The 22,759-nt window shown below is 56.8% G+C and overlaps 1 protein-coding gene across 1 annotated transcript in view; it reads left to right on the top strand.

The window, feature by feature from the left end:
- Window positions 1–779: 779 nt before the first annotated feature.
- Window positions 780–22,759, top strand: part of LOC147116823 (zona pellucida sperm-binding protein 4-like) — a 108,197-nt gene continuing 86,217 nt past the window's right edge. The window contains 7 exon segments of the mRNA XM_085987174.1: window positions 780–875; window positions 11,105–11,202; window positions 11,278–11,411; window positions 11,496–11,685; window positions 11,928–12,075; window positions 12,212–12,284; window positions 12,899–13,012. Coding sequence (XP_085843300.1) covers window positions 780–875; window positions 11,105–11,202; window positions 11,278–11,411; window positions 11,496–11,685; window positions 11,928–12,075; window positions 12,212–12,284; window positions 12,899–13,012 — 853 coding nt within the window.

Genomic DNA, 22,759 nt, shown 5'->3' with positions numbered 1-22,759 from the left:
GATGGTCTGAAGGTCCTCTGGCAGCACTGGGTCACTAGTGATATGGCTCTCAGAGTGCAACTCTGTGAAAATCTCAAAGAAGTTGTGCTCCCAAAATGGCTGCTGCATTTATACCAGTGCAGTCCCCGTTAAAGAGCGCCCCCCTAAGCCCGAGAGTGACTGGGGAACATTCCAGTAAGCTGTCCTTATTAGCGCCAGGCGGAACGAAGGGGCGCACCACTGAATTTCCGGTCCGGGGCGCCAAAAAGGCGTTGCACACTGAAATTATGTCATGATCTGGCTGCGCCCACGAGCGGACGCTAAGATTTAGCGCCGGCACTAAAACCCACTCAATATGACAAGAGGCGCTGTGTTCACTGCGCCCGGCCAAAAATTGGCTAACGCCCCACTTCTCGGCCTCTTTAGGCGCTAATCGCTGGCGCTATCAACCGAATTTCTCCCCCAAAGTCTCTTATGGAGAGTTCACCAGAACCAGCCACCTGTTGCTTGTAGATGGCCGTCCCTCCTTCCAAACAGATGGTTGGACAGAAACGAATGGTGGGGGAGCCAGTTGGTTGATGCTCCCCTCTGATGTTTCTCCTCCCTCCCCTCTCTCTCTCTCTCTCTGTCTCCAACAGCAGCGCCTGTAGAGTAAAGAAACAAGACAAGTCCCTAACACACTGAGGGAGCTCCTCTCCAAGGGCAACTGCTCCAGAGCTCTGCAGCCAGGAGATGGACAGCCAACAAGGCCTCCTCCAGACCCCAATATCTCCGTGTGTCCCGTGGGAATGCGGGTTGACATGGGGAGCCCGTGGGCCAATGAGACCATTCATTCCCAGGTGCTGCTCGACCTCGTCGAGGGGTTAACTGAAATTACCCCATCCGCTGGGTCGGAGGCCGGTGGCGCGGAAGAGGAGGGCCCTCTGTCTCTGTCTCCGGCGCCGGGCGGCATGGAGCAGTTCGTTTTTACGTACTCTCTGATCTCTCCGGTCGTTCTGGCGCCTGGGGCGGAGGGGGGCTCTGAACTGCCGCCGTCTTCTGGCCCGGCGCCCCTAGAGGAGCCCAGGGAGGAATCCTCCGCTACCGATCCTGGGGGTGGGATCCGGGCGGAGGCGGGGCCGGCCGTCGCGGCCGAGCCGCTCGCTGCGCTCCGCGTGGCGGACGGGTCGGCCGCCGGTGGCGACCCCCCGGAGGAGGAGGGGGACTCGGTGGTGGGGGCGGAGGAGGAATGCGATTCCATCGCTGATGAGGAGATGGAGGACCTCGCGCCCCTCGCCGGGACCCCCCTCATTCCCATTGAGGATCTCCGGGACTTTGTGGCCACGTGCCAGGGTCGTCAAAAGACCCGGCTGGCCCTCGATAGATGGTCGGGGCTGGCGCTGCTCGTCGGGTCGGCCCGCGTCGCCTTCAAGACCATGGTCGCGGACGCGGGCGTGGACCCGCTCGAGCTGCGTCAGTTCCGGTCCTTCCTCACTGGGCTGCAAAGGGAGTGGCGGTCGACTAGCGGCCGCCCTCCCTTCCCCCGTTAGTGTTAAGTAGGGGTTGGATTATGCTTCTGAAATGAAGATAACCATAGCCAGCCTCAACATCAACGGCAGCAGGGAAGCTATCCGCAGATTTAATAACTTTTCGGTCCTTCGGGACGGGAAGTATGCGGTGTGCTTCCTGCAAGAAACCCACACCGTTCCGGGAGACGAGGCCACGTGGCTCCTGGAGTGGCAAGGAGGGGTCAGCATGAGTCACCTCTCCAATGTTTCCAGTGGGGTGGCTATTTTGCTGGCCCCGCATTTTCAGCCGGAGATATTGGGGGTCAAGGAGCTCGTGCCGGGCCGCTTGCTCCAGGTCACTGTTCGCCTGGGGGGCGTGCCGCTCCATTTAGTGAACGTGTACGCCCCTGGGGCCGGTGCGCAGCAAGCGCGCTTCTTTGAAGAAGTGTCCACTCTTCTGGGCTCCATCGACGCGGGCGAGTGCGTCGTCCTCGGGGGGGATTTTAACTGCACCCTCGAGGCAAGGGACCGCACCGGCCGCCTGCGATGCCCGGCGGTGGTGGAGAAGTTGAGGGACCTGGTCGGGTCCCTCGACTTGGTGGACGTCTGGCGAAATCTCCATCCCGACTCCAGCGCTTTCACTTGCGTGAGGCCTGGGAGAGGAGCGTCCAGAATCGACCGCCTCTACATTTCCAGGGCATACGTTTCCTGCGTTCCGGCGGCTTCCATGCGGCCGGTGCCGTGCGCGGACCACCACCTGGTGTGGGCGGAGCTCGTTCCGCTGCGCGCGGGGGGGGGGTCCGCGTACTGGCACTTTAACAACCTGCTGCTGGAGGACGCGTGGTTCCAGGATTCATTTCGTCGGTTCTGGGCCGGCTGGAGAAGGAAGCAGGGGGGCTTCCCCTCCTTGAGGCTATGGTGGGACGTGGGCAAGGCTCACGTCCGTCTCTTCTGTCAGGAGTATGCGAGGGGGTCGACCAAGAGGCGGGAAGCCAGGGTCGGGCGGTTGGAGAAGGAGGTGCTCGACCTGGAGTCCCGTCTCGGTCAAGTCGTCGAGGACCCGGCCCTGCGGTTGGTGTACGAAGAGAAGAAGGGCGCGCTGAAGGACCTGCAGCTCATCGGGTCCCGAGGCGCGTTCGTGAGGTCGCGGATCCAGTTCCTGCGGGACCTGGACCGCGGCTCCACCTTCTTCTACTCGCTGGAAAAAAGACGGGGGGTCCGTAAGCAGCTCCTGGAGCTGCTGGCCGACGACGGATCTCCGGTCTCGGATCCGGAGGGAATCCGCGCGGAGACCCGCGCCTATTACGGGGCTCTGTTCTCTCCGGATCCGTCCAGCGAGGACGCGCGCAGAGTTTTGTGGGAGGACCTGCCGAAGGTCGGCCTGGAGGGCGCCGAAAAATTGGATGCTCCTCTGTGTCTGGAGGAGCTGACCGGCGCCCTCCGCCAGCTCTCTAGGGGGAAGTCCCCGGGGCTGGACGGGCTGACCGTGGAGTTCCACAGGGCGTTCTGGGATGTCCTGGGAGGCGACTACGCGCGGGTCCGGGGGAAAGTTTGGCGACCGGGGAGATGCCCCTCTCGTGGCGCAGGGCGGTGATTGTCCTGCTGCCTAAGAGGGGCGATCTCTGCCTTCTTAAGAACTGGTGCCCGGTCTCCCTCCTCAGCACGGTGATACGCTTATCAATTACTTCATAAAAGGTGATGAGTCGAAGAAGAGATGATGAGTCGAAAGAAGAGATGAATAAGGCTTTTATTAGCTAAGAAGAGACCATGCTTCTTCGTGAGTGACTGAACAAGTCTGAACGAAACCCACACAGTGGTGGGTGGAGTCAGCTGAGGCATGCCTCCATACATAGCGCCACCCAGAGGTGGCAATATACAATACAGTGGTTTACCACATTCACCCCTTGTTTAATGTGAAGTCCGGCGGGGTGAAGGGTACTACAAGTTAAGTCTATCAGGAGGCCTTGTCTGACGTCCTGATCGTCGTGGTGGCGGCGGTGGTGTTGCAGCATCCGACGTCGGGTCTGGTGTCTGGGTGGTTGGCGAAGATTCCTGGGGCTTTGGCATGCCGTCTGCAGGGGTTGGGTTGGGAGGGGTGGTGGGGGATAACAGTGGTAAGGGGGATAACGGTGGTAAGGGGGATAACGGTGGTAATTCAGGGGTACCCGAGGGTGCGAGATCTCGTATGGAGACCGTGTCCTCCCGCCCGTCTGGGTATGTCACCCAGGCATACTGGGGGTTGGCGTGTAGGAGGTGCACCCGCTCGACCAGGGGGTCCATTTTATGCGTCCTCACGTGCCTCCGCAGTAGGACGGGCCCAGGAGAAGTCAACCATGCCGGTAGCGAGGTTCCCGATGTAGACTTCCGGGGGAAAACGAACATTTTCTCATGAGGGGTCGCATTAGTGGCAGTACAAAGCAGTGACCGAATGGAGTGAAGCGCTGCAGGGAGGACCTCCTGCCAGCGGGAGGTCGGAAGGCCCTTAGATTTTAGTGCTAAGAGGACTGCCTTCCAAACCGTCGCGTTCTCCCTTTCCACCTGGCCGTTCCCCCGGGGGTTGTAACTGGTGGTCCTGCTCGTGGCGATACCTCTTGTTAGCAGGTACTGCCGAAGTTCGTCGCTCATGAACGATGAGCCCCTGTCGCTATGTATATAGCTGGGGAACCCGAACAGAGCGAAGATGTCATTCAGACACTTGATGACCGTGGTACTGGTCATGTCTGGGCAAGGGATGGCAAAGGGGAAACGGGAGTACTCATCAACTATGTTGAGGAAGTACACATTGCGGTCAGCGGAGGGGAGGGGCCCTTTAAAATCGACGCTCAGGCGTTCGAAGGGGCGGGTGGCCTTGATCAGGCTTGCTCTGTCCGGCCTATAGAAGTGCGGTTTGCACTCGGCGCAGATTTGGCAGCTCTTGGTCATGGTCCTGACCTCCTCGATGGAGTAGGGCAGGTTACGGGATTTGATAAAATGGAAAAACCTGGTGACCCCCGGGTGGCAGAGGTCATTGTGGAGGGACTGCAGCCTATCACTCTGCGCGTTGGCGCATGTACCACGTGATAGGGCATCTGGGGGCTCATTGAGTTTCCCTGGCCGATACAAGATATCATAATTGTAGGTGGAGAGTTCGATTCTCCACCTCAAGATCTTGTCATTCTTGATTTTACCCCTCTGCTTATTATTAAACATAAAAGCTACTGAACGCTGGTCAGTGAGCAGGGTAAATCGTTTCCCGGCCAGGTAATGCCTCCAGTGACGCATCGCTTCTACAATAGCCTGGGCCTCCTTTTCGACGGAGGAGTGTCTCGTCTCGGGGCCCTGGAGGGTCCTTGAGAAAAAGGCCACGGGTCTGCCCGCCTGGTTAAGGGTCGCGGCTAGGGCGAAGTCGGAGGCATCGCTCTCCACTTGGAAGGGGATGGACTCATCCACCGCGTGCATTGCGGCCTTCGCGATATCGTTCTTGATAAGAGTGAAGGCTGCACACGCCTCTGGTGTCAGGGGGAAGGAGGTGGCTTTGATGAGGGGCCTGGCTTTGTCTGCATAGAGGGGCACCCACTGGGCGTAGTAGGAGAAAAACCCCAGGCATCTCTTCAGTGCTTTTTGGCAGTGGGGAAGGGGTAGCTCCATTAGGGGGCGCATTCTGTCGGGGTCGGGCCCGATGACTCCGTTCTCCACCACGCAGCCGAGGATGGCCAGGCGCTTGGTGTGAAACATACATTTTTCCTTATTGTACGTTAGGTTCAGCCGTTGGGCCGTACGGAGGAAATTTGCTAGATTAACGTCGTGGTCCTGCTGGTCGTGGCCGCAGATGGTGACGTTATCCAAATAGGGGAAGGTTGCCCGCAGCGCGTTCTGGTCAACCATTCGGTCCATTTCCCTTTGGAAGACCGAAACCCCGTTGGTGACGCCGAAGGGGACCCTAAGGAAGTGGTAGAGGCGGCCGTTTGCCTCGAAGGCAGTATACTGGCGGTCCTCATGGCGGATGGGCAGCTGGTGGTACGCTGACTTAAGGTCGATGGTGGAGAATACTTTGTATTGCGCAATCTGATTGACCATATCAGATATGCGAGGGAGGGGGTACGCGTCCAGCTGGGTGTACCGGTTTATGGTTTGGCTGTAGTCGATTACCATGCGGCGTTTTGCAGTGGTTTTAACGACTACAACCTGGGCTCGCCAGGGGCTAGTGCTACCTTCGATAATGCCCTCCTTCAAGAGCCGCTCCACCTCAGAGCTGATAAAAGCTCTGTCCCCGGCACTGTACCGCCTGCTTTTGGTAGCGATGGGTTTACAGTCGCGGGTGAGGTTAGCGAACAGGGGAGGGGGGGGGACTTTTAATGTGGAAAGGCTGCAGGTGGTTTGCAGCGGGCGATTTAAAAGTTGTTGGTTGCAGACTGTGAGTGGGGGGAGGGGTCCACCGTATGCTAGTGTGACACTCTTAAGGTGGCACTGAAAATCCAACCCTAGCAGGACGGCAGCGCAAAGACGGGGCAGGACTAGCAGTTTAAATTTTTGATATTCAGTGCCCCCTACTGACAGGGTCACCACACAGTAGCCGCTGATGTCCATTGACTGGGACTTGGACGCCATAGAAATGCGATGGTGCGTTGGCAGAATCGTGAGGGAGTGGCTACGTACCGTGTCGGGGTGGACGAAACTCTCTGTGCTCCCGCTGTCGATCAGGCAACTGGTGGCGCGGCCGTTTACCGCGATATCCATCATGGAGCTGGATAGATGGTGAGGGTGGCCTTGATCCAGCGTCACGGAGGCCAGTATGTGGCTTAGTGAGTCGCTATAGTCATCCGCCGAGACGGTGGTCGGTTCCGGTGACGAAATGGCGGTTGAGTGCGTTGGATACGATGGCGGCGGATGCCATGCGGCCGGGGGTACACAAAATGGCGGATAAGATGGCTGCTCTCACGGCCCGCACGCTGCGCTGCTGGCTGGCTTCCCCTTGCAGGCGTTAGCGTAATGGCCTTTCTTCCCGCAGCCCGAGCAGGTAGCTGTCTTAGCTGGGCAGTGCGCTCTGGGATGTTTTAACTGGCCACAGAAATAGCATTTTTGGGCCTGGTTACTGGGCATCGAAGCAGTTCTTACCCGAGGCTGCTGTCTCGGTTGGGTCGCTGCAGCGGTTGGTGCCGGGGGCGGCGGTCCCGTGTCCCATGGTTTCGATTGCCATGTCTCGGCGCCGTTACGGGGGTATGCCTCGAGGTTTCGGTGGGCCTCCTCTAACGAGAGCGCAAGGGCAATGGCCGTCTTCAGGTCGGGTTCCTTGCTTTCTAGCAGTCTCTGCCGGGTGTGGTCTGACTGGAGGCCCCTGACGAAGGCATCACAGGCGAGTCCCTGCGCGTGCTCCACAGCCGTTACCGCTTTACAATCGCAGTCTCTGCAGAGTGCCAGTAGCGCCCGTGCAAATGCCCCTACCGATTCTCCCGGTTGCTGCCTGCGGGATCCCAAGAGGTGTTGGGCGTAAATTGTGTTCACTGGGCGCGTATATTGCCCTTTTAGTAGCTCGAGGGCCGCCACGTACGTATTAGAGTCCCGGATTAGCATATATACTTGATGGCTTACCTGGGCGGTCAAAATTTTCAGTTTGTGATCCTCCTCTGTAACCTGTGAGATTGCGAGGAAGGATTCAAAGCAGCTCAGCCAGTGTTCAAACTTGGCTGATGCACCCACATCTTGAGGGTCGAGGTCCAGGCGTGGTGGTCTGAGGGCTCTCAGCAATGTCTGCTGTATCCGTTGCTGTTGTTGCTCCTCAGGTGTCGCCATTTAACTTTTAGCTAATAAAATTGATACGCTTATCAATTACTTCATAAAAGGTGATGAGTCGAAGAAGAGATGATGAGTCGAAAGAAGAGATGAATAAGGCTTTTATTAGCTAAGAAGAGACCATGCTTCTTCGTGAGTGACTGAACAAGTCTGAACGAAACCCACACAGTGGTGGGTGGAGTCAGCTGAGGCATGCCTCCATACACAGCGCCACCCAGAGGTGGCAATATACAATACAGTGGTTTACCACACACGGATTATAAAATTTTTGCCAGGGCCATGTCTGCTCGCCTTGGCGCCGTGCTGGCCCACATGATCCACCCCGACCAGTCCTACATGGTCCAGGGCCGGTCTATTCATGATAACATCCATCTGGTCCGGGACCTGGTCCACCATTCCCAGAGGGCTTGTCTGTCGGTCGCCTTCCTTTCCCTGGATCAGGAGAAGGCGTTCGACAGGGTGGATCACGAGTATCTTTTCGGGACTATGCGCGCATTTGGGTTCGGGACGCATTTTGTCGCCCGGATCCGACTTCTGTACGCTGCCGTGGAGTGTCTGATTAAAGTTAACGGGTCCTTGACGGCGCCCCTTCGCTTCGGGAGGGGGGTGCGTCAGGGATGCCCCATGTCCGGCCAGTTATATGCCATTTGCGTGGAGCCTTTCCTGCGCCTCTTGCGGAAGAGGTTGACGGGACTGGCTCTGCAAGGGCCGGGCGTGGAGGTGGTCCTCTCGGCTTACGCCGATGACGTGCTCCTCATGGTCACAGATCCCGTTGACTTGCGGAGGATGCGGGAATGCCAGCAGATTTACTCGGACGCATCCTCCGCCAGGATCAACTGGGGGAAATGTTCTGGACTCCTGGTGGGTCAGTGGCAGGTGGACTCCCTGCCGGAGGAGTTCAGGCCCTTCGCCTGGAGCACTACGCACCTCCTCTGCTTGGGAGTCTACCTCAGCCCGGCCGAGGACGCCTGGCCGGCGAACTGGCACGAGTTGGAGGCCAAAGTCGCCACTCGCTTAGGACGCTGGACGGGATTGCTCCGAGTGTTGTCCTACAGGGGTTGGGCGTTGGTCATAAACCAACTGGTGGCCGCCATGTTGTGGTACCGGTTGGTTACTCTGATCCCTCCCGCTGCGTTTGTCGCCAAGATACAGAAGAAGCTCGTCGACTTCTTCTGGAACAACAGGATGCACTGGGTCTCTGTCGCGGTTCTGAGTCTCCCGCTTAGGAAGGGCGGTCAGGCGCTGGTGCGCCTTCGCACCCAGGCTGCGACTTTCCATCTTCAGACGCTGCAGAGATACATGTACGTTGAGATTCCTCCAAGATGGTGCGCGCTGGCGACGTATTTTTTCCGCCAGCTGCGCGGCCTCAATTATGACACGCAGCTCCTGTTTGTGGAAGTGGGTGGCACGCGTGCCAGCCTGCGAGAGCTGCCTGTCTTCTACCAGGAACTGCTATGGGTTTGGAACCGGGTCGCTTCCAGGCGCAGCTCTTCCCCGACAGCAATGGTGGCTGTCCTTCGGGAGCCACTGTTCAGGAATCCACACCTCCACGTCCGCAGGTTCGGGTGGCTGGTGGAGCGCAGAGCTGTGGCTGGTAAGGTGACTCGAGTCGGGGACCTGCTCGATGGCGGAGGAGTGGGCTGGATGGCGCCGGAGGAGCTGGCGAGGCGCATGTCTTGGGTAAACGTTCAGCTCGCGGCCGATGCCATTGAGTCGATAAAGGCGAAAGTGCGCCCCGGCACCACTAGGTGTATCGAGGCGGCTCAAGCGTGTGGGGCGATCCCGTCTGAGCTTTCCCCCGTTCGGACGGAATTCCTTGTCGGCGCCCAGCCCCGAACCCCCCCTCGGGAGCCGGCGCCTCACAACTTGAGCCGTCTCGAGGAAATACCCTCCGTGCCTTTTCATTCCGCACGGAGGGGTTTCCTGTACGGGCTGCTCCTGCACACCTTCCACTTTGCCATCTTCGCCTGCCGTCCGGACACGCCGTGGCGTGCCGTTTTACCTTCAGACGGAGGCGGAGGTCCCCAATGGGGGGCTCTCTATGCGGGAGTCCTCCCTTGTTCTATTGGGGACTTGGCCTGGAGGGTGTTGCACAGGGCAGTCCCGTGCAATAGGTATTTAAGTAGGTTCATGGACTCCCAGACCGCATGTTTGTTCTGCGGTCTGGAGGAGTCCGTATTTCATATTTATATCGAATGTGAGAGGTTGCAGCCCCTCTTTCATTATTTGAAGGGGCTGCTCCTCAAGTTTTGGTTGCACTTCAGTCCCACGCTCTTGATCTACGGTCACCCGGTGCGGAGGGGAGCGGACAGGTCGGAGGAACTCCTCGTGGGTCTGCTCCTGGGCCTGGCCAAGAAGGCCATTAATTGGTCCAGGCAGCGGGCGGTCGAGGGGGTCGTCCGGCCGGATTGCCTCCCTCTCTTCCGTGGCCATGTTCGCGCCTGGGTGGCCCTGGAGCTGGAGCACGCGGTGTCCGCCGGCGCGCTAGATCACTTTCGTGACCGGTGGGCGCCGCGGGGACTGGAGTGCATAATTGGGCTGGAGAACCAAATTTTAATTTGATTATTAAGGTTTATTTGAAGTTTTATTGGTTTATTACAGTTTTATTGGTTTATTTACAGTTTTAATGGTTTATTTACAGTTTTTATGTGTCTAAATTTATGGTTTCACCAAAAGAGGATGAGACCATTAATTTACTGCGGGTTAAACAGGGGATAAAAAGGGGGAGTCGGCTCTACAGCCTCACTTACCTGGGAGCCTCGCTTGTTAGAATGGAGGGGCTGCAGGTTCTGGGCTTGTTCTTTGTTACAATCTGTTCATCTCAGCCGCCCTCTCTCCTTCTCCCCGCCGATCAATGTTGGCTGTCTCCCAAATTCCGCCAAGACTGCGGGTTTGGGGGAATTGAAGGCAGTGAGTGTGTGCGGAGAGGCTGCTGCTTTGATGCCGGGAGCCGGGATGTGCCGCCGTGTTTCTATTCACTCCACAATCTGCCAGGTGGGTGTATTCTCGGCTCGCCTATATTCTGGGCCAGGGCTTCCCAGGACCAGCCGCAATCCAACTGCACTGGGGATTCCATGGACAGTATCCTCTCTCTCCTCCTGTCCTGAAACATCAGCTGGAGTCTCCAACCTCTCCAGTCCGGGAGCTGGCGGGTTTAGGAACTGTGTTCAGTTCTACAGTTTGAAAGTCTGATCATTGAGATCCTGACCCAGGATCTCTCCTTCCTTCTCTATGCGACTTGGGACTTCTGATGGTTGAATTGCGCCCCAGGATAGGAGGGCAGAGTGAAGATCAGTCCCTGGCTGGCACTGACCGGACAGGCTGTGGATTTGATGCCGGTCTTGTGTATCCAGTCCAGTAGGGATGGAGTTGGTGACCCGTCTCCATTAGATGGAGAATTGGGGTGTGGACGGGGAGAGAAGGAAACTAGAAGCTGGTGCTGAGCTGGGCGGAGTTTCTCCCCCTCCCGGTAACGGTTCCCTTGCCATTCCCCGTGCATCAACTAACCGCCTTTCATTGACTCTCTCCTGCAGTGTGCACCAAGGATGGGCGGGTCCTGATCGCCATCTCCAAGGATTTGACGCTGCCTCCTGTAAACCTGACAACGGTCCATCTGAAGGATGGACACGGAGCGGAGTGCAGTCCGACCGTGGCCTCTGCAGACACTGTGCTCTTTCAGTTCGCAGTCACTGAGTGTGGCACTACTCAGCGGGTAGGTATTGTGGGCTGGGAGCCCCATCAATGGCTGTCAGTCGGGTGGGAAAGAGGGGGTCTAAAGGGCAATGGGGGCCCTTAAAGACACTACATGTGATAAGGCAATGGCAGACTTGCTCAATTTCTCTGTAATGATGGTCTTCTGTCTCTTGTAGCTGGACGGGGTGAACGCCGTCTATGAAACGGATGTGTTGGGTCAGTTTGAGATCTTGGATGGAGCTTTGGGATCGGTGACCCGGGACAGCCCCTTCAGGTGAGACTGGGAGCACATGGAGCGGGTAGAGAAGGTGAGGAGCTGAATTCTCCAGCCGTGTCCGTTCTCTTGCAGGCTCCATGTCCAGTGCAGTTACAAGGGGAGCCAGGAGTCTGACCTGCAGGTGAAGCCCAGAGTTTACAGCCTTTCTCCGCCACTGCCTGCCACTGAGGCCGGGATCCTGGTTCTGGAGCTGAGAATAGCGAGAGGTAGCGAGTGCTGCTGATGGTTAGTGTCCAACTTCAGGCTCTCTCTCCAAATAGTGGCCGTCCTTCATCGTCTTCTCTTTCCAGATGGTGGCTACCGGAGCTGGTACGTGGCCAGTGACTACCCGATCCTGAGTGTGCTCCGGGACCCCGTGTTTGTGGAGGTTCGAGTCCTGAACCGGAACGATCCATCCCTTGTGCTGGTGCTCAATGACTGCTGGGCGACCCCCACCCCCGAGCCGCATTCGGGGCTCCGATGGGACCTCCTGGTGGGCAGGTAAGGCAGCGAGTGAGGGACCTTGGGGCAGGCTGGTGATCGGGGAGGGGGGCGACATGGACTGGGTGAAGGAACGGCCAATAATCAAACCAATCTGAGCTCCAGTTGACGATTGGTGACTTGAATGGACTGGTTTCTTTATCTAGTCTAATCTCGGGACTTTGCTTTGATGTGCCGCTGTAACTCTGTAGTTGGGAGTTCCAGGTGCCCTCTCCATATAACCCGCTCTTTCTCTGTTCCAGGTGCCCCTTTACTGGAGACAATTACAAAACCCGCCTCCTCCCGGTAGACGCCGCTTCCCATTCGCCGTTCCCAACTCACCATAATCGGTTTGTAGTCAGCACTTTCGCTTTCTGGGACCGAGTTTCGGGCCGGGCTCTGAGCGGGGAGGTGAGTTTCCTTCAGTCTTTCTCTCTGGCTCTCTTGGTTGAACTTGTTCCCTGGGTCTTGCTCACAGTGAGGAGGCCCCTGTTGACCCTTTGACTGGGAGCTGTGGCACTGACCAGACCGCACTGTCTCTTTCCAGGTTCACTTCCACTGCAGTGCTGAGGTTTGCTTCCCTTCCACCCGAGAGAACTGCACGGCTCCCTGCAGCCCCAGTAAGTAGCTGGGATCTGACTAGAAACTGAACCCTGATGGGGAAGGGTGGGTGTGGGGCATCTGGACACTGGGCCCAACACTGGGCACAGGAGCAGTGTCCTCAATCTGCCCGCTCAACTCTATCCCAGTTAGTCTACAGCAGAATAGCAATCTGGCTCAGCGGCTCTGAGCACATCTTGCACTGGTTCTGAATGGACATCACCTCTGGCCTTGAACATTGATCTAGCATCCTGCTGTCACCAGGAGTTCCAGGCTGGAACCGAACCGATATCTGGGGGCGGGGGAGACCTAGGGTATGTATGTCCAGTGTAACCGCTGGTCAAACTAGTGCTTAAAACTGGTCTCTTCCACCCAGGAGACCAGCCTGGCCATTGGACCCATCAACGACTGCAAACTTTGCTGTGTTGAAGCGGGTCCTTCTGAGAATAGGGAGTGAATCTTAGTCTGACAGTGAGGGAACCGTATTTAACTACAGTCCAATCTCTCTTCAGTACTCACTGCCCGAGGGTTTTTGCATTGGGCCATCGGATTGACCACCTGATTTGGGGCTTCAGACAGCTGCACATTGAATTGCCCACCTTTAACTCTTGTCTCTGTCTCTTGTCTCCCCCAGAGAGGCGAAGAAGTGCCGATGACCGGGCTGGGTCCTTGGTGACCGCTGATGGCGCCATCATTTTCCTGGAAGATGAGGAGACATTGGCTGCTGGGATCCACCAGGAAGAGAAAGGTAAAGGAGGCCCCTGCCACTGTCTAGTGATGGAGTAACTGGTGCCCATCTAACCCTCCCTTCTCCCCACAGATGCTGCTGCTGATTCCCCCTCCCGTGTTCTTCCTGGAGTAGCGGTTGGGGTAGCTCTGCTCTCCGTGGCCCTGTTGGTCGGGACTGTTGCCATGTGGAAAATGGACCATCGCCGCGGGGTGGGCTCCGAGTGCAGCTCCATGGAACGGTAGATGTGTCTGTTGGACAATAAACCCCTGTTATACATGAACCCTGGTCTCGTTATGTTCCAAATTCTGGGTGGATTTCACTGTCCTTTCCTGTGTTAATTGAGTATCTGTTTTGCGAATCTATTAGGCTGCTTCTCACAGCAGCCTCCGCAATTGTGCCTCCCAAAGAAAATCAGCCAAATTTGTGAGTTCCAGAGCAGTTTTGTATTCACTCCTGGGATGTGGGTGTCACTGGCAAGGCCAGTGTTTATTCTCCATCCCTGATTGCCCTTGAGAAGGAGGTGGTGAGCTGCTGCCTTGAACCGTTGCAGTCAGTGTGGTGAAGGTAGTCCTACAGCACTGTTAAGGAGGGAGTTCCAGGACCTTGACCCAGTGACTGAAGGATCGATAATATATTTCCAAGTCGGGGTAGTGTAACTTGGAGGGGGTGGTGGTCCCATGTGCCTGCTGCCCTTGTCCTTCTCGGTGGAAGAGGTCGTGGGTTTGGGAGGTGCTGTCAAAGAAGCCTTGGTGAGTTGCTGCAATGCATCTTGTAGATGGTACACACTGCAGGCACGGTACGCTGGTTTCAGCCCAATAACCTCTCTACACTGTCCCATCAGTCACTTCCAGGTGGAGTATGGCACAGGGCTTTGTACCTTGGACTTGCTGTCCATTGTGTCCAGTGGATGGGAAATCTGCTTTCAAGCTCCCTCTTCAGCATCATCTACCCTCCTTTCCATTTCCCACACCAGCGTTCCTAGTGGTCTCCCTAAGGGAGGATTGTAGTGCCACCAGGTTTTTGCTGCACCCATTGGGACAGGCTCCAAATCCCTGATCTTTCTCATGGGACCTGTGTAAGTAGTGGAGAGAAGCTACACGCCCCTACACGTGGGCAAGGGGGAGCTCTTGTGAGAAGCGCAGAGAGAATGCTGTTAATGCAAAGAATGTGTGAAATTTAAAAGTGCAAGCTGAGAATTTGACCTTGTTTGTCCATGTGCAGGGGCTTCAGCCTCACTGCTGTATAATTCAGGAACCAACTCCCTCAGAGCTCTGCTGGTGAGTGTCCGGGGCCCCCAAGAGAAAGCTAGGTGTGTTAACTCATTGACCCCTGCCCGCTGCTCCCTAAACCCCCCCCCCCACCCCTCCAGTCTGCTAATCATCCAAGTTACTGCTGGAGACCCCAGCCTGGGGCTACCTGAGGCTGCAGGGTGAAGGACTGATGCTGGTCTCACTCTGACTGGTGAACAATAAGGGTCCTTGCAGGAAAGGGGCAGACTTGCATTTCTACAGCACCTTTTGCAATGTCCCAAGTGATTTACAGCCAAGAGAAGTACTTTTATTTTACAAGTGTTGTCACTGTTGAAGTGTAGGTAACGCAGCTTCCAATTTGTGCACAGCAAGCTGCCACACACAGCAATGAGAGAATCTGCTTTCACAATGTAGGTCGAGGGGGTAAATGTGTGGCCAGCACACCTGGGTGAACTCCCCTGCTTTTGGTTGAAACAGTGCCCTGGGATCTTTTATGTCTACCTGAGAGGGCACCATCAGAGAGATGGCCCTTCCCACAGTGCAGCACACCCTCAGTACTGCCCTGAAGTGTTAGTCTGGATTATAGGCTTCAGTCTCTGGAGTGGGGCTTGAACCCGCAACACTCTGACTCAGGGGTGAGGGAGCTACTCACTGAACCAAGGCTGACAATAGGGGTACTTGGGACTCGATGGGATTATACCAGGGAAAAGTGTTCCTTTGTTTGTGGATATTTGAACCTTATAGACTTAATGATAAAACTATTAGGACACGATTGGTCTGGTACAGCACATTCAAGATGTTTATTTTGGATTAGTTTAGAGTCAGTCAGTGTTACACTAAATTATTTAAATGCAGCTGCTGTTAATGGTCTTTCCAACGCAAGCCAATCAGCTGCCTGTGAGAAATCGCACCCCGAGATCTGAAATGAACAAATAGAGCATTATAATTGGCTTCCTCAATTCCAGAAGAAAGAACAGACATGCAGTGATGCAGGATTTCACCAGCATCGCCCAACATCGCAACCACTGGCTCACTTTGGAAGTATTTACACTGGTGCAGTTAAACCTGGCAGTCATTGGTGCACAGCAAGATCCCAAAGATAACAAAGTGATGTAAAACGAGTTGGTCTGTATTTGCTTTGTGGTAATGGAGAGCAGAATGTTCCCTATCCTTCCAATAGTGACCTTTACCTGAACCATAAATGGAACCTTCGGCTACGGTCTCATCAAAGAGATAGCACCTCCGACAATGCAGCAGTCCCTCAGTGCTGCCTCTTCTGAAAGTGCAGTGCTCCCTCAGTACTGATTCGCCGACAGTGCAGCGCTCCCTCTGTACTGACTCTCTGACAGTGCAGCGCTCCCTCAGCACTGACCCTCTGACAGTGCGGTGCTCCTTCAGTGCTGACCCTCTGACAGTGCGGTGCTCCCTCAGTAATGTACTGGTGTGGTAGCTTGTATTATGGGCTCTCGACTCTGGAGTGGGACTTGAACCCACGACGTTCTGACTGAGGTGCTGAAGACTGAGGCAAGCTGCCACTTTACCTCTGACCAAGCTTTCAGTCCCCCTCCTAATATGATCTTCTTTGGCTCAGTGAACATTGGTTTGATTCTGCAATGAGCCATGGGATAATTCTCTACATTAAAGGCACTATATAAAGGCAAGTTGTTGAATTGGACGCAGAGGATAAATGTAATACGATGAACAATAAAAATGGGACGTACCAGAAATGATTCACTAACAATGTCCGCTCACTGGGACCTTCGACCCATAGACCTCAACCTCACAAAGGGTCAGAATTTTTCTATTTCCTGGGATGACGATAAACACATATTGACCCTCCATTCCATTGCAGGAAAAAGAAAATGTTTTTATCTCTAAACTGGAGCTGATCGTTCCACATCTGAAAGAGATGAAGTTAAGCACTATTAGCAGTCAAATGCACCTGGAGTTCCAGATTTTTAAGAAAATCCATTCTCGGGCTATGGGCGTCGCTGGCAAGGCCGGCGTTTATTGGCCGTCCCTTGTGCTGAGAAGGTGGTGGTGGGCCGCCTTCTTGAACCATTGCTGTGCAGTTTGATCCAAACTGAGGGCTCGCTGGGTTACTTCAGAGGGCAGTTAAGAGTCAACCAGACAAAAAGAAAATACTGCAGCTGCTGGAAATCTGAAATAAAAACAGACAATGCTGGAGATACTCAGCAGGTCAGGCAGCATCTGTGAAGAGAGAAACAGAGTTAACGTTTCAGGTCGATGACCTTTCGTCAGAACTGGAAAAAAGCAGGAAATGGAACAGATTTTTAAGCAAGGGTAGGGGCTGGAAAATGGGGGAGGGGATGAAAGAACAAAAAGGAAGGTCTGTGATAGGATAGAAGGCAGGAGAAGTTAAGAGACATTAAGAGATATTCAAGGCAAGAGGAGATGGTAATGGGGCAGGTTAAGAAACAAAGGATGGCTTGAGATGAAGTATAAATTGCGCTGGTAGAATGAAAGACAGCTGCCATGTGGGAGAGAAGAATAAGAGGCACAAACAAAAAGTGAGGATAATAAATATATATATGATAGGGGCCGGGGTTATGATCTGAAATTGTTGAACTCTATGTTGAGTCCAGAAGGCTGTAAAGTGCCTAATCAAAAGCTAAGGTGCTGTTCCTCGAGCTTACGCTGAGCTTCCGTGGAACAATGCAAGAGGCCGAGGGCGGTGAGGTCTGAGTGGGAATGGGGCGGTGAATTAAAGTGACAGGTGACCGGAAGCTCGGGGTCCCCCTTACGGACTGAACGGAGGTGTTCCCCAATGCGGTCACCCAATCTGCGTTTGGTCTCCCCAATGTAGAGGGGACCACATTGTGAGCAGCGAATACATTTCACTAAATGGCAAGAAGTACAAGTAAATCGCTGTTTCACCTGGAAGGGGTGTTTGGGGCCCTGGACAGTGGGAAGGGCGGAGGTATAAGGGCACGTGTTGCATCTCCTGCGTTTGCACGGGAAGGTGCCGGGCGAAGGGGAAGGGGTGTTGGGGGTGATAGAGGAGTGGACTAGGGTGTCATGGAGGGAGCGGTCCCTACAGAATTCTGAAAGGGGAGGTGAGGGGAAGATGCATTTGGTGGTGGGATCATGCTGGAGGTGGCGGAAATGGTGGAGGATGATCCGTTGAATGTGGAGGCTGGTGGGGTGAAAGGTGAGGACAAGTGGAACTCTATCGTGGTTCTGGGAGGGAGGGGCAGGGGTGAAGGCAGAAGTGCAGGAGATAGAACGGGCACGGTCAAGGGCCATGTCAACCACTGTAGAGGGGAATCCTCGGTAGAGGAAAAAGGAAGACATGCCGGAAGCACTGGTATGGAAGGTGTCATCGTCAGAGCAGATTCGGCGGAGATGGAGAAACTGGGAGAATGGAATAGAGTCCTTACAGGAAGCGGGGTGGGAGGAAGTGTAGTCCAGGTAGCTATGGGAGTCAGTGGGCTTATAGTGAATGTTTGTCAGTAGCCTATCCCCAGCGATGGAGACGGAGAAGTCGAGGAAGGGAAGGGAAGAGTGGGAGATGGACCATGTGAGGGTGAGGGAAGGGTGGAAATTGGAAACAAAGTGAATGAAATTGTCTATTTCAGGGCGAGAGCAGGAAATGGCACTGATACAGTCATCAATGTACCGGAAAAAGAAGTGAGGGAGGGGACCCGAGTAGGACTGGAACAAAGAGCGTTCCACATATCCCACAAAAAGGCCGGCATAGCTCGGGCCCATGCGGGTTCCCATAGCAACACCTTTGATTTGGAGGCAGTGAGTGGAGAGCAGGGCTGGGGAGGCAGTGGGTGGAGAGCAGGGCTGGGGAGGCAGTGGGTGGAGAGCAGGGCTGGGGAGGCAGTGAGTGGAGAGCAGGGCTGGGGAGGCAGTGGGTGGAGAGCAGGGCTGGGGAGGCAGTGAGTGGAGAGCAGGGCTGGGGAGGCAGTGAGTGGAGAGCAGGGCTGGGGAGGCAGTGAGTGGAGAGCGGGGCTGGGGAGGCAGTGAGTGGAGAGCAGGGCTGGGGAGGCAGTGAGTGGAGAGCAGGGCTGGGGAGGCAGTGGGTGGAGAGCAGGGCTGGGGAGGCAGTGGGTGGAGAGCAGGGCTGGGGAGGCAGTGAGTGGAGAGCGGGGCTGGGGAGGCAGTGGGTGGAGAGCAGGGCTGGGGAGGCAGTGGGTGGAGAGCAGGGCTGGGGAGGCAGTGGGTGGAGAGCGGGGCTGGGGAGGCAGTGGGTGGAGAGCGGGGCTGGGTAGGCAGTGGGTGGAGAGCGGGGCTGGGTAGGCAGTGGGTGGAGAGCAGGGCTGGGGAGGCAGTGGGTGGAGAGCGGGGCTGGGTAGGCAGTGGGTGGAGAGCAGGGCTGGGGAGGCAGTGGGTGGAGAGCAGGGCTGGGGAGGCAGTGGGTGGAGAGCGGGGCTGGGGAGGCAGTGGGTGGAGAGCGGGGCTGGGGAGGCAGTGGGTGGAGAGCAGGGCTGGGGAGGCAGTGAGTGGAGAGCGGGGCTGGGGAGGCAGTGAGTGGAGAGCGGGGCTGGGGAGGCAGTGGGTGGAGAGCGGGGCTGGGGAGGCAGTGGGTGGAGAGCGGGGCTGGGGAGGCAGTGGGTGGAGAGCGGGGCTGGGGAGGCAGTGGGTGGAGAGCAGGGCTGGGGAGGCAGTGGGTGGAGAGCAGGGCTGGGGAGGCAGTGAGTGGAGAGCGGGGCTGGGGAGGCAGTGGGTGGAGAGCAGGGCTGGGGAGGCAGTGGGTGGAGAGCAGGGCTGGGGAGGCAGTGAGTGGAGAGCGGGGCTGGGGAGGCAGTGAGTGGAGAGCGGGGCTGGGGAGGCAGTGGGTGGAGAGCGGGGCTGGGGAGGCAGTGGGTGGAGAGCGGGGCTGGGGAGGCAGTGGGTGGAGAGCGGGGCTGGGGAGGCAGTGGGTGGAGAGCAGGGCTGGGGAGGCAGTGGGTGGAGAGCAGGGCTGGGGAGGCAGTGGGTGGAGAGCAGGGCTGGGGAGGCAGTGGGTGGAGAGCGGGGCTGGGTAGGCAGTGGGTGGAGAGCAGGGCTGGGGAGGCAGTGGGTGGAGAGCAGGGCTGGGGAGGCAGTGGGTGGAGAGCAGGGCTGGGGAGGCAGTGAGTGGAGAGCGGGGCTGGGGAGGCAGTGAGTGGAGAGCGGGGCTGGGGAGGCAGTGGGTGGAGAGCGGGGCTGGGGAGGCAGTGGGTGGAGAGCGGGGCTGGGGAGGCAGTGGGTGGAGAGCGGGGCTGGGGAGGCAGTGGGTGGAGAGCAGGGCTGGGGAGGCAGTGAGTGGGAGAGTTAACCATGTTGGTGTGGGACTGGAATCACACGAAGGCCCAGACCGGGTAAGGACGGCAGGTTTCCTTCCCTAAAGGACATTCGTGAACCAGTTGGGTTTTTATGACAATCCGACAGTTTCAAGGTCACTTTTACTGATCCCAGCTTTTTATTTCAAATTCAATTCAAATTCTCAGTGTCACGGTGATATTTGAGCTCACGTCCTCTGGATTATTAGTCCTGGCCTGTGGCTGTAAAGGATTCCTGGTAACAAACTCTCTGGTCCTAATAAAGGGAGCTCGGGGCAAAGTCCATAAACATAGTGGGACCACATTTTAGGAATGATGTCCAGGTCTTGGAGAAGGTGTGGAGGAGATTTACTAGAATGGTACCAGGAATGAGGAACGTCAGCTATGTGGAGAAGCTGGGATTGTTCTCACTAGTGCAGAGAAGGTTAAAGGGAAATTTAATAGAGGTTTTCCAAACCTTGAAGGGTTTTGATAGAGTAAATAGGGAGAAACTGTTTCCACTGGCAGAAGGGTGGGGACGGTATGACCAGAGGACAGAGCAGGAATTTGATAGAAATCAGAAGGCAGATTTCCCACCCTCTATCGTCCTGCTAGTGCCCCAAATGTTGGAAGATGGAAATCTAACTATCGATCTAATCTATGAACAAAGACAGGTGGCCACAGCATTCTATTGGCATTGCGCCTGTAGGTGTTACTCTAAGGGTAACGTTATGTGACTCATTAAAGTGCCCTCCCCCCGCCAATTCTTACGTGACCGTCAATCAACTGATGTTACCCCGTTTATTCGAAGCTTCCTGGCAGTTTCAATATTTGCCCCAGGGTGGCGCTGCTCTGATACATTTGCTGGATTATGCTGGACACCTTGGTAAAGGAGAGTAACTAAGGGCTAGATTTTCAGTATAGGCAGTTTTGGGGCGCTAACCTTAGCGCCCGCCCGAAGTTAGCGCCCGCCCCAAAGTAGCGCCCCGTTGCCGGGAATTCAGTGGCTTCGCCCTAAGAGGTTGGTGGAGCGCTAAAAGAGGCGTTCCACTACTCTCTTTAGGCGCTAAGCCGGCGGTCCAGAGGGATAGCGCCCAGGCGGGGCGCAGCACGGGTGCGGTCATTTTTGCACTGACAGCAGACCCCGTGGTGCCAACCAGCTCTTAAAGGGGGAAGGGACGAATTGGTCTGCTGCCACGCCCTGCACACTGCAGCCTTGCAAAGAGGCCTCAACACTACTGCTCAGCCCCAGGGAGTCATGGCAACGCCAGAGAAGGCCCGTCAGCATGCCCTGCGCTTCTCAGAGGGTGATCTGGACATCATGGTCACAGCTCTGGAGGTGAGGCGCAAGATCTTGTTTCCAGACAGTGGGAGGAATCCAACCCACCACGACTACACCAAAGCCTGGAAGCAGATCGCCCAGAGGGTGACGTTCACCGGCGAGGCCCCCAGGACCCACACACAATGCCGTAAGAAATACAACGATCTGACCAGGATTGTGAGGGTGAGTAGCCTTTCCAGTCTCCTCCTCATTCTTGCATGTACACCTGACATGATGGGCAAAGGGACCTGAAAGTCCTTTTGGCCAGCCCTCAGCCAGCAGCATTGGGACAGTCATGAGCATCAAATGGCCATTCGGCACTCTACACTTTGGCCAAGCTATTCCACCATGGGAGGCAGTGGACAGTACATCAGGGCTTCACTCTGTCCAAGCTATTCCACCATGGGAGGCAGTGCACACTACATCAGGGCTTCACTGCGCACTTACAGCCCGTCCTTTCTCTTGCAGGCTAAAGTAGCGTTTAATCGCCAGGCCCGTGCCAGGGGTGGCCGCGCCAAGCTGCAGAAGCTCACTCGGCTGGAGGAGCGCGTGTGTGTGCTCATGGGAGCACGTGTGATTGTCCCCACAGCGTGCGGTGTATCCGACCCTCCACTGCCCGGCAATGGTAAGGACCTCGCCTTTTGGCCCTCTCGCGTCGCACTGGCCCATCCGAGCTACCTCCTTTGCCACTGTCCCACCAATGCGCTGAATCCCACCAGTCCTAACTCCCTCGCTGACGCCGTCTCCTCACTCTGAAGCTACTCTTGTGCATTCCTGCTTTCAGCTGGTGACGACCAGGACCCTGAGGCTGCCAGTGACAGCACCTCCAACCAGGAGGAGGAGGAGGAGCAAGCCGGACCTTCGGGGGAACAGTCACGTCCCGCAGGAGAGGAGGAAATGCTCGACACCTCCTCACTGGACGAGTGCCTGGAGGAACTGTCGCAGGGCAATGCAGCTTCTGGGACCAGTGGCGTCCAGCCACCCAGCAGCCGTGCGCGTGGCCCGCGGCCTTCCCCCCAAAGGGGGGAAGGATCAGAGGGGAGTGCTGCTGCTCGGCACACTCGCCGTCACCAACGCGGCAAGGGTCCCCTAGTTCGGCCCCCTCCTCCCCAGCGGGAGAGTCGCGACTCCAGTCCGGACACCTTCACTTCGGAGGAGGTGCGGAAGCTCGATCAGATGGCCGACGACTCGGACCGGCGCCACACGGAGCTCATGAGCGTGGTGGGGCGCATGCCTGAGGCCATCGAGTCGCTGGCGACCAGTGTGCGCGAGTTCGGGGCAGCAACTGCCGCGACTGGCCGCATGCTAACTGATGCCGTCAAGACCCTGGCGGATGTGATGCGCGCGCACACCAGGACCACAGGGCCACTCACTGCTGCCACACGCGCTGTCTCAGGCAGGCATCGCCAGGGCAGGCGCCGCGCTGGACCATCCCAGCAAGCCGGCCGTCGGCTGATTGCTGCGGATCCTGCAGTGCGGGCCCGGCCGAGTGCCACCGCGCCACAGCACCAGCCAGCGCATCCCAGACGCCTGCTGGCCCACATTGCGCCATCCGTCGCCGCCATTCCCCCTCTGGGCCGTCAAGGGCAAGCGGCTGCAGCTGATGGTGGCCAGGCTCAGGTGCGCCACTCAGGAGACGGCCCCTCGAGGCCCAAACGCCGTGTAGGCCGCCCCCCAGCGGCATCTGGCGGAAGGGCATCTGAGCCTCAGGCGCCTTCCCCCAGCCTCGCAGCAGCCACTGGGCAGAGCTTGCGAAGGAGCAGCAGGCAGGGCAGGGGAGGCAAAATGCTGGCCAAGGTCTCGCCCTCGCGGGCCACTCAGTAGAGGGTGTGGCCAGCTTTCCTTTAATATGGCGGTGGCCATCTTTATTTTGCCCATGGTTGTGCTTTTGGAGGGCTTTTTTTTTGCGTTAGGCCGACGTTGAGGCCCGGTTTCAATAAAG

Source organism: Somniosus microcephalus, chromosome 5 (genome assembly GCF_052327205.1).
Source record: "Somniosus microcephalus isolate GS21.2 chromosome 5, FLI_Smic_1.0, whole genome shotgun sequence".
Taxonomy (NCBI): Eukaryota; Metazoa; Chordata; class Chondrichthyes; order Squaliformes; family Somniosidae; genus Somniosus; species Somniosus microcephalus.
Note: the sequence above shows the minus strand (reverse complement) of the source record. Positions and strands in the feature narration are given on the sequence as shown.